The following is a 16,925-nucleotide window of genomic DNA, read 5'->3' on the forward strand; positions in this document are numbered from 1 at the left end:
TGTCTTAAAAGATTAAATAATGGTTTACCTACTTAATGTTTTACGTTTTCTTGCATAATCACAAAATCTAAAATTAGGATTGCTGTCCTCTTATTAATAGAAGAAATTCCAGGTGTTCTTAAGGCCATATTATCTCATATTCTCTTCATATTATTCATGTGTACAGATTTAATTTATTTCGTTTTATTTGTAGATGCAAACTGTGATTGTGAGAGAATTGTAAAAATTGTTTTTGCACAAACGTCTACGCCTCGTATAACTACGACTGTCACAGTGGCTATTATAATGGCAACATCTGTATGAAATCACACCACTTCTTTAGGTTTTGCTCCGAGTTGTGTCTCTTAGTATTCATTATATCAAATATTCAACAATGACTGCATTTTCCAACATGCAATTCAATATTATATTTACAAAATAAATAAGTAGCTGTCTGTGGACCTAATGATGTAACAAGAAATTCACATCGGACAGGCATCGTGAGGCAGTTCACTTTCCAATTTTAAGCAGGATTTTATTCCACATTCTCTGCGCTAAAATCTAATTAAACATTACAGGTACAGTATCTAACATATTTCATAGACATTGTTTTACAGCCTTTGTGTTTTTTATCATGTCAGTGTGTAAGTAAATTAATTGAAAATTCAATATCTCTAACATTTTCTATGTATTTATTTTAAATCATAATCTACATATATGTCCTAATTGTTCAATATGTAGTAATACCAATATGCGTTGATGCACTCAACATACCCATGAATATCCAGAAAAAAGGTTTTATGTTTATCCAATTGACTCGTCAATTTTTTATTGTGCTGGAATTATAGCTGTTCTAACCTCATCTAACCTTAGCTTTTTCTCCACTCCATGGGTTTTATATAAAAGAAATAGAGCATGATGTTGTGCAGGTAGTTCAATGTAGATTGAGCAGCATGTCTGCTTATGAATTTGGCACCAAGCCTGTATATTGCACATGTGCTTCAGTTGATGAATCGGTGTAAGCTTGCAGAGTGTGTGAACTTTAACTGCTCCTTTGACTACTTCCGCACTGGATTCTAAATGGCACACAACAATGCTCCACCTTTGCCAAAAGCACTGAGGGAGATTCTCTGATCTCTCATGCATAGATATGTGCTGTACTGCTAAGTTTCCTGTGATTGATATTCATATGCCTTGCAGTTGAAACTTTAGAGAACTGCTGTTTTGTGAAATGTCTCTTATCATGCTTTATATTGACACAGACATCTGCTGGCATAAAAAAAAAAGATTCCTTGTGAATTAATTCCATGCTTGCTATGTAAGAGTGCTACTGTCTCTGTGGTGTTGCCTGAGGCCTGGTGTTTTTTATTCAGTATGTCTCCACACTGAGATTTTTCATATTCTATAAAATATCAGGCTTTAAACATGGAGTTGATGCTCCACCTGAGGGCTCCAGTGTTCTAACATGCCAAGGTAACTGTGGTGTTTTGTTAGGTTAGACCTTCTATGGACTAGGCTTGTAAGACTGTGCATCCTCCTGTCACTGATGGTCCTATTGCTGATCGTATTACAGGTCCTATCACCTATGGCTCTGATTGAGGAAAAGGACCGGGTTTGAAATGGGTTTTTTCTTTCAATGCTGCATTTGATGATAATCAAGCAGACATATGGCTGTATATTTGTACAACATTAAACCCGTAAAGGTTTTTTGTGTCTTATTTTATTTTAAAAGACAAACCATCATTTATTTAATTATTTTATTAAAAAAATTAAAAAAAAACCCATACAAAGTAAAAGTGTAAAATAAAACTAATGCTTTATGTAAAGTCGCCCATGTAGTACATTGATGTGCTTTTTTCCCCACACACTGGACACACAGAGGTGGTGTTTTTCTTAAAATAGAAAAAAAAATACTTTGTTTTGCACTGGCAAAACAGCCTCTGTTAAAAAGAATTTTAAGGAGGTTTTTAATAGCCTCTAACCACAAATTGAGAGTAGAGTCAGACTTGGGTAACAAAAAATATTTAAAACACTCTTCTGTTGAGAAATGTTGAAAACTGTGACTGAAACAAAGGTTGTATGGATTTCAGTTCAATTACCAGTCAGTTTTTGAGAATTTGACCATGAAATAGACAACACTTGGATGGCTCTCAAGAATGCTCCTCAGCATTTTGTGCTCAGCCAATCAGGGGTGCTGACAGTAATGCATTTCCATTCGTTTCTGTGAATCCAAACTTGGTATAAATGATTAAATTGTGCTCTGTGTCATGTTTAAGCTCAAGCAGCATGCCATCGAGCCAAAATCCTTGATTCATTGCCACCCTGTGTATTCCATCAATATTTCATATATTACATACTACAGTTGAAACGTGTCCTCTTTGATATAAAATGGAAACTCAAAACGTGTTGCATACTTTATCACCCGAAAAATGAGTGCACACTGAAAACAATTATGAAGCCTGATCATTTATTTTAAAACCCTGGTGTGAATAATTTGAAAATATGAATCGTGTAGCATGAAGCAACTTTCAAAAAATGTAACTTAAGCTTGAGACAATTCAGACTGGAATCAGTGATTACCAATAGATTCCATACTGTAATGGTTATAAAATGTAAGTTTTTTTTCTCACTATTTGCCTTTTATTTTTTTTTTACATCCTGTAACAAAAAGATAAAAAATATCTCGGTATACATCTGTACTTACTGAAAGACATATGCTACAGCATACGATTCAGCATTCATATCATGGGGCCCAATGTATCTGCACTTTGACTAAAAAAAAACTTTCACCCTTCACCTCCCTCTGCACACTACATAAATCATCATAACAAGCAGCAGTGGAGACAGCACAAGTCAAAAGTCTCACCATACTCAATGACAAAAATAATTCTGCTATACCAAAATCAGATGATTAAGATGATTGCCCTGAATGCACTTTTATCAAACAAGGCCTACAAAATACTTATAGGTTTTCAGCAACAGGATCTCAGAATCTAAATAGTTTATTGCTTGTTTATGTAAAAACACTAAGTGTCAGCCCCAGGGCATTGTTGAGAGATGTTAAGAAATGTCAAGGACAAAGAGCTTAAATAAAAGTGTTGAGGCCTTCAAGCAGAGGCTGTGATTGGGAAAACCTGGAATGGCTATGTAATCGTGCCAGCTCTCGCCAAGGAAGTCCAAAATGTATTCAAAGCAGAAGATAATCAGTTAAGTGTTTTGAAACATCTAGTGGAACACTTGGATAAAATATTACTTCTCTGTTGCTTACCTGCTGATCATCTGCAGTCTAAAAGTAATTGAAATCTTTAGATAATTTCCAGTAAAAATTCAAAGTTACAAAAGGTGTTTATTACATTTGGTTCTCAGGAATTCAGTGATTTTCCTCTGCACTGCTTCTCCCAGGTATCCAGAGATTTGGACAGCTTTAGCTGTGTGCCACCTCATGAAGATTTCAGACCTTCAAAAAGAAGATGCCAACCCTGCAGGATCCCAGGCATCTAGAGATTGTTCCAATTCCAGTTGTGTCCCAGCTAATGAAGATTTCAGACATTGGACTTTGAGTATAAACAACCTCTTAATCAATATTTAAAATAACATTCTACATATGCTGTTTTGGCATCATTGAATGTTTAAAAGCTCTGGCAAGGAAGAGTTGGTGTTGAATTTATAATGATCACAGATGTTGAGCTAAATTATGAGTTGCTCAGGAGCTCCTGGTTACTCAACTCCAACTGACTGCATAAGACTGTAGAAAGGACATTATTCATAATCACACACTCCAGTGCTCATAATATTTCTCTTTTTCAAGTGTTTATAATGTTTTAATGATTTATAATCACACTCTTGGTGTCATCCAGATGAGGATGGGTTCTTCTGGTTCCTCTCAAGGTTTTTTTCTCATTCCATCTAAGGGATTTTTTCCTATGTTGCAGTTGCCCCAGGCTTCATCATCAGACATAAATGCACATGAATTTAAATATAAGTGAATTTTGTTCTATAAATCTTACACTCTGTAAAGCTGCTTTAAGACCATGTCCACTGTTAAAAGTGCTATAGAAATCAAATTGAACCGAATTAATTGAATTTTTTGGAGTATTTGCACCAGTATTTTTCTTCAGTAATTCTTAGAACACACTGCATCAAACTGTATTCAGTTCTCCTTATTTAAACCACATCTGATCTGATTCATGAAGGATATAGAGAGTCACTGATCATGAATGTTAGCATTAGTGAAAACTCTCAGACTGAGTTGTATTGTGTCTCTAATATTCCAACTAAGAAACACTTGTGTAACATTAAGAAGACAAAAATGAGCAAATCTGGTTTCCTGGGAATGTATTAGTACATAAAATGTAGTTCATTGGAAATCTGAATTTGTGGATTCAAAGAATTATTATTAGAATGAAATTCATTCTTCCTAATAATCAGTGTTTTGTAGGTCCTAGAGACCTTTGAGTGCTGCAAGGAAAAGAGAAAAGGTGGATATATTAATGATTTTACCAATGAGAAAGCCCAACTCAAATCTCAAAAGCAGTGCTAAAACTATTCGGAATAGTGTAAAAGGTTCATTACAGAAATTTCCATCTGCCTCATCTTTCTGTGGGACACAACCCTGACCATGGCAAATATTAAAGCGGACACTACAAGACAAACACAATGGAACATAAAAGACAGACAGTTTGATCAGCAGATTTCTTCCAGATGTTTAAGTTCATAGACATACTTCTTGAGTTTCTGTGTTGAGTTTTTGTGCGTGCTATGTCTAGAATCTCTACATTCACTGATTTCTTCCCACCTTCAAAAAAAAACAGGCCTGGAGGTCAATTTCTCATGGTAAATAGTCTCTTGGTGTTGATGAGTGGGCAGATAGTGGCCTGTGATGTTCTATGAAGTGTGTATTCTCAAAACACACCCAGCGTCTTGGGATAGGATTCAGATTTATCAAACGAATGATTAAATAAATAAACGGATTATAAACTGTTACATCCTAAGTGTATGAAGGAGCGTTACAGAAGGTCTTTTCTCCCTGCTGCTATTAGACTTTACAATTAAAGCTGCTCCCAGTAAACCAGTCACCATAATACCCACTGTATTACTGTTTAACTGTATAATAATACTACCTGTGTGCAATATTACCTGCAATACGTACAATATCACCTGTGTGCAATATTACCTGCAATACAAACCTTTTTCCTTATTTGTATTTATACATTGTGTTGTGTATATACTGTATACTATAGTATATGTCTATTCTTTTATATATTTGCATTTATTTATTTTTCTTTGCTGCTGTAACAAAGAAATGTCCCCACTGTTGGACGAATAAAGGTATATCTTATTTTATCTTATCTTATAATCGCCTGTATTGAGAAAATCCCAGAAACACAGCAATCACTTATACAGTACCCAATTCCATACACACACTCACTCACTCACTCACTCTCACTCTATCTATCTATCTATCTATCTACAGGGTAAGAGCGCCACCAATCGGATTTGCTTTTAAATGCACACTAACATTTGTTTCGGTTGAATGTAGCATTAACATAAAAAGAAAAAATTAGGAAAAAATAAGGAAAATAAAGAATTTAAATTACAGAAATATTTATGTAAACGTTTATAAACATTTACAGCTTTTTTACAAAATAGCTAGTTTAGGTATTCACGTTTGTCGGTAGTCGTGGCCGAGTGGTTAAGGCGATGGACTAGAAATCCATTGGGGTCTCCCCGCGCAGGTTCGAATCCTGCCGACTACGAAATATATTTTTTCCCCCCATGTGGTTTATTTTGTATTCTGTAAAAATAGTTTGTAAATATACAGTAAAAATGCAAACTAACGTCAATTTCACAGAATCACAGCGTTGCAAGCCAATCCACCAACACTTCGCTTGCTAGCTAAATTGGACGCTTAGCTAAGTTTGAATGCTAAGAGGAACTGAATCCCGTGACTAGCCACAAGCTGTCCGGTTAGTAAGCTGACGGTATACGTCACAGTCACAAGGATATTTTTTTTTAAAGAAAGAAATGACAATGAAGCTTCTTTTATAAATATTATACATTTCGCCAGCAACTTTCCAGTTTTCAGTAATGCCAGATGGATTTGTTACGAGCAGGTAACTTTGTTCTGCAGTTGAACTCTTGCACGGATCCTATAGTTAGCTTGCTAGTTACTTTGGGTTGTAGCTGAATACGAAAGTGAAACGACGTATAGCACAACATACTATTTATATATAGTTTGCTTTTTATTTGGGCATTGTAACTTTATAATGCATATGTTTACAGATATAGAATATAAGAGAATATTGTTATTGACGAAGCAAAAATTACGGTATATTTGTAGATACAGTGGTTGTGCGTTTATTTATGGTATTTATGGACAATTTTTCGATTAAGTATACAAAAGATATTTTATGCATAATTATTCAAAAAAAAATGAATTAACTTGTTTTTTTCTGTAATAATAGTAGGAATGAGGATACCCCCAAATATGACTTTAAATTGCATTTCTTGGTGAAAACAGAACTGGAAATGTTTGTGCAAACATCTGGACCTAAAAAAAAAAAAAAAAAACATCTGGGGCTAATGTTCTTTTTTGCCCATGAAAATCCCGCAGAATAATGTTAGAACCCACTTGACAGATTGTCTATTATTTATCAGGAAGGCATTGAACTGAGCATAGCAATATGTTGATGTATAAAACCTGCCCCTTAACACTTCTCTGTATAAACCACTCTATTCAAACTATCTATCAGTGTTTACTTGTTACAGGTTTACTCCGTTGCTTTGGGGGTATTTCTCCAATCATTCGAATCAAATCACATTTTTTGCCTGAAACTGAGCCTGAGCCTGAAACTACATTTCTCAAAACGATTAGCACAAGTTGCACCAAACAATGGATTTCTTGCAAAAGCCCGTACCTTTTTCAAAATCCTTAGTTCATCTCTCAAAAGTGAGTCTCTGTGTCAAACATGTGATAGCTATCAGAAGTCCTTTTGTAAATGTTAACTAACAAGATCGTTGTTTAGTCGTGTTGTCGGGATATGACTGCACACGGTTCCAGTATTTCCTGATGAAAACTTCGGTTACAATAATTGAAAATGCACAAGGCTGATTTTCTTCTGTACGGCATGTATGAATTTGAACTTAAATTTAGATAATTACTTTGTGTGGGATATTGAGTGCAAAAGACTGGACAGGATTCACACTTCTTTTTTTTTTTTTGTGTACTTTATTGAAATTGTATCTGAATATCTGAGTATCTGAATGTATCTGAAATTGTATTTCTGTGTGTATACACTCACCATTTGAAGGTTCATGAGATTCACCTTTGGCTTGTTTTAGAGAACCAGTTAATCATTAGTTGATCTTGATGCCATAAACTCTGCTTTATTAGTGACATTCAAGATTCATCGGCACAATTCAAGACACATTACCCAACAAAAAAAAAGGGTGAAGAAGATAAGCTTGACATATGACAGTTTTTCGCAGTTGCTTTGGAGCATTTCTCGAATCAAATCAATTTTTTGGAAGCCTGTAACTGCATTTCCCAAACAATTTGTACAAACTGGACCAGACATTGGATTTCTTGCAAAATCCTTTAGCTTTTTCAAAATCCTTAGTTCATCTCTCAAAAGTGTCAATTAACATCTTATTCCCATTAGAATGAAAAGTCCCGTTGTCATTGTTCACAAACAAAATCATCAAAATATTTAGTGATGTTATCAGTATGACGGTGCACAATTTCACTATTTCTTGATAGAAACTACGGTTTGGATTACAATGATTAAAATGCACAAAGTTGAATATCTTCTGTACGGCATCTCTGAATTTCAGCAGCACAGATTTATTTATTTGATTGCATATTTGATTTAAATTGATTGCAAGAGACCGGACATGATTTACACATTTACTGTACTGTACTACTGTCTGTTCTTTAATTCCATTCATCCATTTTCAGAAATTGCAATTCTGTGTTTTGCTCTGTTGCCAAAAGAAGGTTCACAAAATTCACCTTTGACCTATTTTAGAGAACTAGTCGATCATTGGTTCACTCAGCTTCATTAGTTAAATTCAAAATTCATCTGAACAATTCATCAATTCAAGAAACATTTATATAAAAAAATAAAGTTTAATAGAAAATTTTAGACAGCTGGTTTAACCATTTTGCGTTCAATAACTTATGCAATGAACTAATGCCAAGATCTTTTGGGGGTTAAGATTATTTAGGTGGGAACCAGTATAATATATTTTAGTCAACATCATGACCTAATCAATTTATAATGTGGGAAACAGCAGACACTTGTACACAATCAATTAAACGAATGTACCAAAGTATTCGCAGTGTGTTCAAAGCAAAAAGAAATCACAATCAGGTTTATTGGCCAAATGTGTTGACACACACAAGAATTTAGTTCCAGCTGTTATAGACTCTCAAAGTACAGACATAAATAAAACTATAAAATTCAGCTTGGAAATTGCTTTTATGATGTGCACAAATGACCACATGATGCAGAGGTTGAACAATTTCTGATCTGAGAAACGCCCCAAAGCAACTGAGAAAAACTGTTACTTATTGAATCATTGTGAAATTGTGAAAGTTTTTGCTTGCTCTAAAATTTGAATTTTATGCAGATTATTATTTATTTTCTTTAGGCCTCTGCAGAATGAGGCTACAGGTATTGACCTGCAGGTTCCACAGTATCAGGAGGTGCGGGGCTCCATGATGACTGGCCACGTGGAGTACCAGATTGTGGTGGTCACCCGCCTCGCACCCTTTAAATCTGCTAAACACAAACCAGGGGATGTTGTGCAGTGTGTGGTGAGTGGCTGATTTCATGAACTGGCACAAGAACTCACAGCCAGTAGTGTGTTTTTCTTGTAATATATTCTGCTGCCAGGGCCGTGTTTTTTTTTTTTTATAATCCTGCTTTTGTGTATTTTTGCACTCTGTAATAAAACGAAGTCATGGTTTGTTATAAATAGTTAAAAGGGGAAAAGCAGCAGCTCTTTCGTGTCGAAACATTTTGAAAGGAGCTGCTTGTGTACTTCGATTAAAACTATTTTGTGTTATGAATTTGTGGAAGAAAAATAAATGTGGGATCACTTTACAGGTGATCAATATGTGGATTAAAATGATTGTCATTCATTCTCAGGTATCAAAGAAGTACAGTGAAATTGATGAGTTTTACTCCAGCTTGATTGCTCAGTATCCCAGCATTCATCTGCCTCCCATGCCCCGCAAAGCACTCTTTGTTGGTGAAACGGACATCCGTGAACGGCGAATGGCCTTCGACGAACTTGTTCGCTTTATTTCAAAACATCTGACTCTCTCTACCTGTCCAGAGCTAATGGAATTCTTAGGTGAGAGCCCTGGTTATGTTTATTCGTTGCATTTTTGATATTTGACGCATGGTTTCATCATGTATGTGTTAAATATCACAGGAGCAAAAGGTGCGATTCATGATGTGAGGGGCGCCAGTTTCCTTGACTTCGAGGAGAAGAACGATGAAGACGATGGGTTGGATTTCTTTGGAAAAGACGAGGTACCTACATCTCAGCCTGACCGAGTAAAGAAGCCGGCAAAAGTGGAAAAGGCAACCAAGGAGGAGGAAGAAGAGGAAGAGGAATTGTTTGACCCTCTAGGCAGTGTTAGGTAAGAATATATTTAAAGAGTATATATTATTTCACCAAAATATAAAGAAAGAGGAGTTTATTGTCTAATTTGCATCTACTGGAAATGTCCACTAGAGGGCTGTACTGCACTTCTACTATATCTACAACAAATCTACTATAAATCCTGCTTTAAAATGAGCGGCATATCAAACGTCAGAGGAACCTCATCCATATTTATGATGTGGTGCGGCCCGATTCAGTGGGAGCGCGTCTGATTTAATAAAAAGAGTTTCATTGGTTCACCTGAACCCGTTCGGCAATTTCATTGGTCTAATGTTACGGGGCTCAGTTTTTTGTTTTGAAACTTGTGACCCGGGAAAAACCCAGGAAAAATCCATATATTAGCCGCTTCATTGTTTAAGCCACGGGGTTCGAAGCGTGGAAAAAAAGTAGTGGCTTATAGTCCGGAAAATACGGAAAATGTATTTTTTAAAAGCATAAAAAAAAATTAACTGTATTTTATTTATTTATATTTACTTTATTTTTATGATTTTTTAAATAATGAACTTAAATTTTTTTTGTAGCAGATATTTAACTAAACTTTTTGGTTTCCAGTGTAAAAGCATGTACAGGTTATAATTAGAAATTTTGAACTAGTGATTGCTTTAGTGATTTAGTGATAGCTGTGAATCTGAAATGGGTAACATTCGGGTGCTTAAAAAGAAAAGTACTTATCACTTATCTGACTGATGCTGTGTTGCACAATGAACACTGGTCCATAAATCTGCCCATGTGAATACATTCTTAGAAGATAAAATTGCCTGGATTTTATGTAGTCTTTTTAGAGATTGTTTTTTATCAGTCCTTAGATCTACAATTGCTTTATGATCTAACCTCTGCAGTACAGTGTTTATAGGGTTTCTTCTGTTTATGGACTTAACTGGTGACTTCGGTTCAGTAATACCTCGATACTCTTGATACTGACGAGTACAGAACAAGTAGGTGACTTGGGACTTAATTTTAGACTTGTTTTAGTTTTAAAATCATGTTTAAAATCCATTATAGTCACTGCAAGTGTTTTACAGGAGTGATGCCTGACAATTTGTGCACCACCTCTATTCTGCTGCTAACTGACACTCTGACACACAGCAAGACGACTTTCCAGCCTGTATCGCACTGTTCATACTTTGTTCAACAATAATAATTAAAACAGGCCTATTTTCTCAGAGAGTTTTAGGGACAAGATCTAAGCAAGTCTTTTAATAAATGTGGAAAATCTTTTTTTAGTAACTCAAGGCTTATTATAGAAGGCATTTGTGTTGTATTCATTTTGATTTGGTGGTTATTCATCACGTTAAAACCTCTTTCAGTATGTCCGATTCGTCAGATAAATGTTACTGGAAGTATTCCAGTAGTACACCCTCCTCACAATGTTCCAAATCAAGATACTATAAAAGGTCAATTATTTGTGCTATGTTTTGGAAAACTCTCACCCCTAGTTCTCGTTATGGAAATGCCTTTTTATAAATAGCAGCTGAGAATTTTCAGCTCGAGACACCCTATCAAGACATCTTTTAAAGTGGAAAAATATCTCCATAATATGTGCATCATTTCCCTTTTCTGGCTTAAATGATGTCACTCAGCTGTGCTAATTAGTCCATTAAAAATCAACCATTTCTTTTGAATTGAATGCCTACATATCTGTCTCATTACTGTTTATAATTGGTTGGCTGGAAAACGTGTAACAGAAACAGATAAGGTTTTAAAACATGTGTCGACCGTCTAGACGTTTGAATAAACTATTTGAATACCCCGGGGTCACCACCCATCCTGGAATGATAGCAGCGTTGTGTCCAGGAACATGGCAAGCTGATGTTTTGTAACAGGTTCTTAAGGCCGACCTTCGCTATGTCACGCTGAGTCAAAAGCTCATTTACTGGAACGGAACTCGTATATCTCTCGTGTTTAGGGAGTGCCTCTCATTTCTTTCAAAGAGGTATGCAGCTGTTTCTCTGATGTGACTCTTAAGACAGCCTCCTCCACCCAGACAGTTTTCTAACAAAGCACTCTTCTGTTTTGCATCACAAGCCTTTTTAGGCTTTTCTTTAACTTTGGAAAGGGTCTGGAATGTGAAACTTAAATGTCACTAAGTCATTCATGTTATTTATTGACACGCTGATGAAAAAAAAATAAACATTGGCTGGTGTAAAGGAAGGATAAATATACAATATTGCATTTGAATTGACAAAGAAAAAACACTTTTGTTTTCACTTCACAGAATCTGTTTAATGTGTAGTTTATTTTCACTTAAGGAAATCTTTTATGCAATATCATGTCCTATTCTATCGTTCACCCATCATACTGCTTATACTGAAATTCCATTACAGTAAAATGATTGAAAATTAACAGCATCAGTCTTGTGCTTATAGGTCTAAGAAGCCCAAGCCTGTCAAGCCATTACCAAAGCCTGCAGCTAAACCCAAACTCTTACTGTTTGATGAGGAGGATGATCCAGACAAGGAGCTTTTTCAACCTGCAGTAAAGAGCAGTAAGTGTAGATTTTGTGTTGTAACTAAAGATTTCATATGTAATCATATATACATTTTATATGTAAATATGTATGTGTATTGTATGTAACAATGTTTATGATTACATTTATATACATTTATATGTAATCATATCTAATGTGTGTTTGTGTGTGTGTGTGTGTGTGTGTGTGTGTGTGTGTGTGTGTGAGTGTATATACAGTATATATATATATATATATATATATATATATATATATATATATATATATATATATATATATATACAGTGCAGAAAATAAGTATTTGAACACCCTGCTATTTTGCAAGTTCTCCCACTTAGAAATCATGGAGGGGTCTGAAATTGTCATCGTAGGTGCATGTCCACTGTGAGAGACATAATCTAAAAAAAAAATCCAGAAATCACAATGTATGATTTTTTAACTATTTATTTGTATGATACAGCTGCAAATAAGTATTTGAACACCTGAGAAAGTCAATGTTAATATTTGGTACAGTAGCCTTTGTTTACAATTACAGAGGTCAAACGTTTCCTGTAGTTTTTCTCCAGGTTTGCACACACTGCAGGAGGGATTTTGGCCCACTCCTCCACACAGATCTTCTCTAGATCAGTCAGGTTTCTGGCCTGTCGCTGAGAAACACGGAGTTTGAGCTCCCTCCAAAGATTCTCTATTGGGTTTAGGTCTGGAGACTGGCTAGGCCACGGCAGAACCTTGATATGCTTCTTACAGAGCCACTCCTTGGTTATCCTGGCTGTGTGCTTCGGGTCATTGTCATGTTGGAAGACCCAGCCTCGACCCATCTTCAATGCTCTAACTGAGGGAAGGAGGTTGTTCCCCAAAATCTCACAATACATGGCCCCGTTTCATCCTCTCCTTAATACAGTGCAGTTGCCCTGTCCCATGTGCAGAAAAACACCCCAAAGCATGATGCTACCACCCCCATGCTTCACAGTAGGGATGGTGTTCTTGGGATGGTACTCATCATTCTTCTTCCTCCAAACACATTTAGTGGAATTATGACCCAAAAGTTCTATTTTGGTCTCATCTGACCACATGACTTTCTCCCATGACTCGTCTGGATCATCCAAATGGTCATCAACTTAAGACGTGCCTGGACATGTGCTGGTTTAAGCAGGGGAACCTTCTGTGCCATGCATGATTTCAAACCATGACGTTTCAGTGTATTACCAACAGTAACCTTGGAAACGGTGGTCCCAGCTCTTTTCAGGTCATTGACCAGCTCCTTCCGTGTAGTTCTGGGCTGATTTCTCACCTTCCTTAGGATCATTGAGACCCCACGAGGTGAGATCTTGCATGGAGCCCCAGTCCGAGGGAGATTGACAGTCATGTTTAGCTTCTTCCATTTTCTAATGATTGCTCCAACAGTGGACCTTTTTTCACCAAGCTGCTTGGCAATTTCCCCGTAGCCCTTTCCAGCCTTGTGGAGGTGTACAATTTTTGTCTCTAGTGTCTTTGGACAGCTCTTTGGTCTTGGCCATGTTAGTAGTTGGATTCTTACTGATTGTATGGGGTGGACAGGTGTCTTTATGCAGCTAACAACCTCAAACAGGTGCATCTAATTTAGTATAATAAATGTAGTGGAGGTGGACAGTTTAAAGGCAGACTAACAGGTCTTTGAGGGTCAGAATTCTAGCTGATAGACAGGTGTTTAAATACTTATTTGCAGCTGTATCATACAAATAAATAGTTAAAAAATCATGTATTGTGATTTCTGGATTTTTTTTTTTAGATTATGTCTCTCACAGTGGACATGCACCTACGATGACAATTTCAGACCCCTCCATGATTTCTAAGTGGGAGAACTTGCAAAATAGCAGGGTGTTCAAATATTTATTTTCCTTACTGTATATATATATATATATACACACACACACAAAATACATTTATTAATACTAGAAGGCTGCTAGGAAGCTAAGAACATATGCAATGGTAGGATGGTGTTATGTTGCACATCGTATTATATTAACATGCATTGTAATAAAGCTAGATTGTAATTATTGTGAAAGACAGACTAAGAGTGAAAAAATGTATCATGTAGATGTTGCGATTGATGTATTGTATTTAAATAGGCATCATTACTGCTTCCTCTGTGCCTACAGGTGATGTGAAGTTGTTTGAAGACCAGGATTTAGGTGGAACTGTCTCTCTTGGAGATTCTTTGCTGCTCCCTAATGCCTACCAGAAGAGTGAAGTTACTGCTAATACAAAACTAGATGAAGATGTGGATGATCTTTTTAGGTCAGTCCTTGTGTCTTATTCACTTTTTCCTGTAAGGTCATTTCTTTTCATTCTGTAGTCAGGTTTATGACAGAATGCTAATAGCCCAAAAGGAAGGGAGCCATATTCCTTCAAAAATTTACTTTTTTTGGTGTTACAGATATTATTCCTTTCCTCCTTTCACAAAGGAATAAATGATATATCTGTACTGAACATGTTTGGTGTTTGGAAGAAACATGGCATTAACCCATTGATTTGTTACACATTTGAAAAGATCCTAGTGATCTTACTGAATACCCCATGCCTTCTAGCATATTACCTTGCTGAAACAACCATAATTGGGTACTTGGGTAATATAAAATGTATGAATCTCGTCTACTCTTCTATTTCGATTACGCGACTCACCACTTTTTGGGGATTTAATGAGTTTTTTTCTGAATATTATATTATCATATATAGAGGAGCTGGAAGTAGACATGCATGATGTATACTCACAGAACACTTTATTAGGAACACCTGTATACTCACTTATTGATCAAAGTTATCGAATCAGCCAGTTGTATGGGAGTGGATCAGTGCATAGAATCATGCACATGCAAAAACATTTACTTACACAAACTTTCAAAAAAGTTGACTCCGATTGGTGCATTTGAGTAACACACATTGAGTGAGCAGCAGTTCTGCAGACAGAATTGCTTGTTGATGAAAGAGGTCAATAGTGAATGGTCAGCCTGGTTCAAGCTCACAAAAAAAAAAAACTGTAACTCAAAAATCCACTCTGTACAGTTGTGGTAAACAGTAAAGGTTTAACCAATTCCACTTCTGTCAGCCAAGACTGAAGAACACTGAGGCTGCAGTGAGCACAGACACAGGACTGGACAGGTAATACCTGGAAAACATAGCCTAGTCTGATTAATCCTGATTTCTGCTGAGGCACACAGATGGTAGCGTCAGAATTTGGCACCAACAGGATCAATCCATGGAGCGAAAATGCCTTGTGTCAACAGCCCAGGCCTTGGCACACATTGGGCTGGTTTATACCAGTCAAGCATTAATCAAATGCCACAGCCTATTTAAGATTAGTTACATTTTAAAGTATGACATTAAAAAATATTCAGTACTATTTTGATTACACATTGAAAACACACCGGTGTTGGGCCTCATTTATCAATCTTTGTTTTAATGAATAGAATACGAATGTTTTTTCTGATTTAGATTTTTACATTTTAAACAAATGTATGGATTCATGTCTTCAGATCGAGCTCACTGCACACTGCGTTGTTTGTATATATCCTGTTATTGTATGTGAACACATTCACTAAATGTCTCTAAATATATAATTATTTGGGAATAGCATTTGATTGCTTTTAACTTTGTCCTTTACTTTTGATATTTATATAAATACATAGATAAAAAGGGGAACATTGTATTTGCAGGCTAAAGAGAACAGATACTCTGCTTTAAGATTAAAGATTACTGTTGTGTTCTCGTGTTTTCTTTCCGTTAGGGTGGACGAGGATTTGGACAAATTTTTAGCAATCAGTAAACCAGTGAAACCAAAGCCAGCTGTTGCCTCGAAACCAGCAGTTAAAGCCAAGCCAGCAATTCCACACAAGCCGTCCTCTTTGGCACAGTCTGCCCAAGTGCCTTCTCAGCCTGCTGTAGTCCAGGCAATGGATCAGCACGACATCCTAAAGTACATCCAACAGAACGAGGCTGCGGACAGTGAGGACCTTTTTTAGGTTGTTGTTCAGGCAAAAACATACAGTTTTCAACTGTTTCAAATGTTTTCAACTTATTCACCTCACATTCGAGGTCTTAATAGTTTCCATCAAATTTTTTCACATAGATCCCAATTATGCAGCACAGTAATGCACTAGTGTGCATCTTTACTGAACTCCAATAACAATCTTTTTTTACCTATTTAGAAATTCTAACATTAATCAACTTATAATGTGTCATAATATATATATTGACTGATGGTAAGATATCATTGTATGCCATTCTGTGATATTACAAAATGAGGACTCGGAATGATGGAAAGTTCAAGTGAAAAAAATAATTTTGACAGTATATGCACTAATTTTGGCACTTTTCCAGTTATTTACATTTGTAAATTTGCAGATTCGATTTGCTGTTAAAAATAATTGTAATCCTTTAATAAAGAAAACAAAAAATATGTTATTATTGTGGCACATTTTATAATTTTTTATTTGTGTACAACATGTAGGTTTTGTGGATAAGTAATTTTTATTATTATATGTTTACGTGAATAAACACCTACACTTTGTAGAATGAAATATGTAAAATCTTCCTTGTCTGATTATTAAATCGAACACAAGGTGGCGATAAACCCATAGCTGCTTTATGATTTTTCTCTCGATGTACAGTCAAAATAATTTAATCAGTGAAGTGAAGTGACACGTCATAATGTATGACGCAGGATTATTCTTTGTTCCCAGGTTATGGAAGGTGATTTTTTTTTATTTTTTAGACCTGACTGCTTTGTAGATTGTTACCCAGAACCAGTCATGTTTAAACAACAAGT

The 16,925-nt window shown here is 35.9% G+C and overlaps 1 protein-coding gene across 1 annotated transcript; it reads left to right on the forward strand.

Annotated features, from left to right (window-relative positions):
- Positions 1-5,665: 5,665 nt before the first annotated feature.
- hs1bp3 (HCLS1 binding protein 3) lies at positions 5,666-16,686 on the forward strand. Its single transcript, XM_083543522.1, has 7 exons — positions 5,666-6,092; positions 8,632-8,797; positions 9,132-9,339; positions 9,421-9,631; positions 12,021-12,139; positions 14,260-14,398; positions 15,885-16,686. The coding sequence occupies exons 1-7, from the start codon at positions 6,067-6,069 to the stop codon at positions 16,117-16,119; spliced, it is 1,104 nt and encodes a 367-aa protein (XP_083399648.1). The 5' UTR covers positions 5,666-6,066; the 3' UTR covers positions 16,120-16,686.
- Positions 16,687-16,925: the final 239 nt, after the last annotated feature.

Source organism: Silurus aristotelis (genome assembly GCF_946808225.1).
Source record: "Silurus aristotelis genome assembly, chromosome: 6".
Taxonomy (NCBI): Eukaryota; Metazoa; Chordata; class Actinopteri; order Siluriformes; family Siluridae; genus Silurus; species Silurus aristotelis.

Excerpts from the sequence above, each read along its gene's own strand:
- hs1bp3 (XM_083543522.1), top strand. The coding sequence starts at position 6,067 with ATGCCAGATGGATTTGTTACGAGCAG. Across the intron at positions 9,340-9,420 it reads AGAGCTAATGGAATTCTTAG|GAGCAAAAGGTGCGATTCAT; the intron begins GTGAGAGCCCTG and ends TAAATATCACAG. Across the intron at positions 12,140-14,259 it reads TCAACCTGCAGTAAAGAGCA|GTGATGTGAAGTTGTTTGAA; the intron begins GTAAGTGTAGAT and ends CTGTGCCTACAG.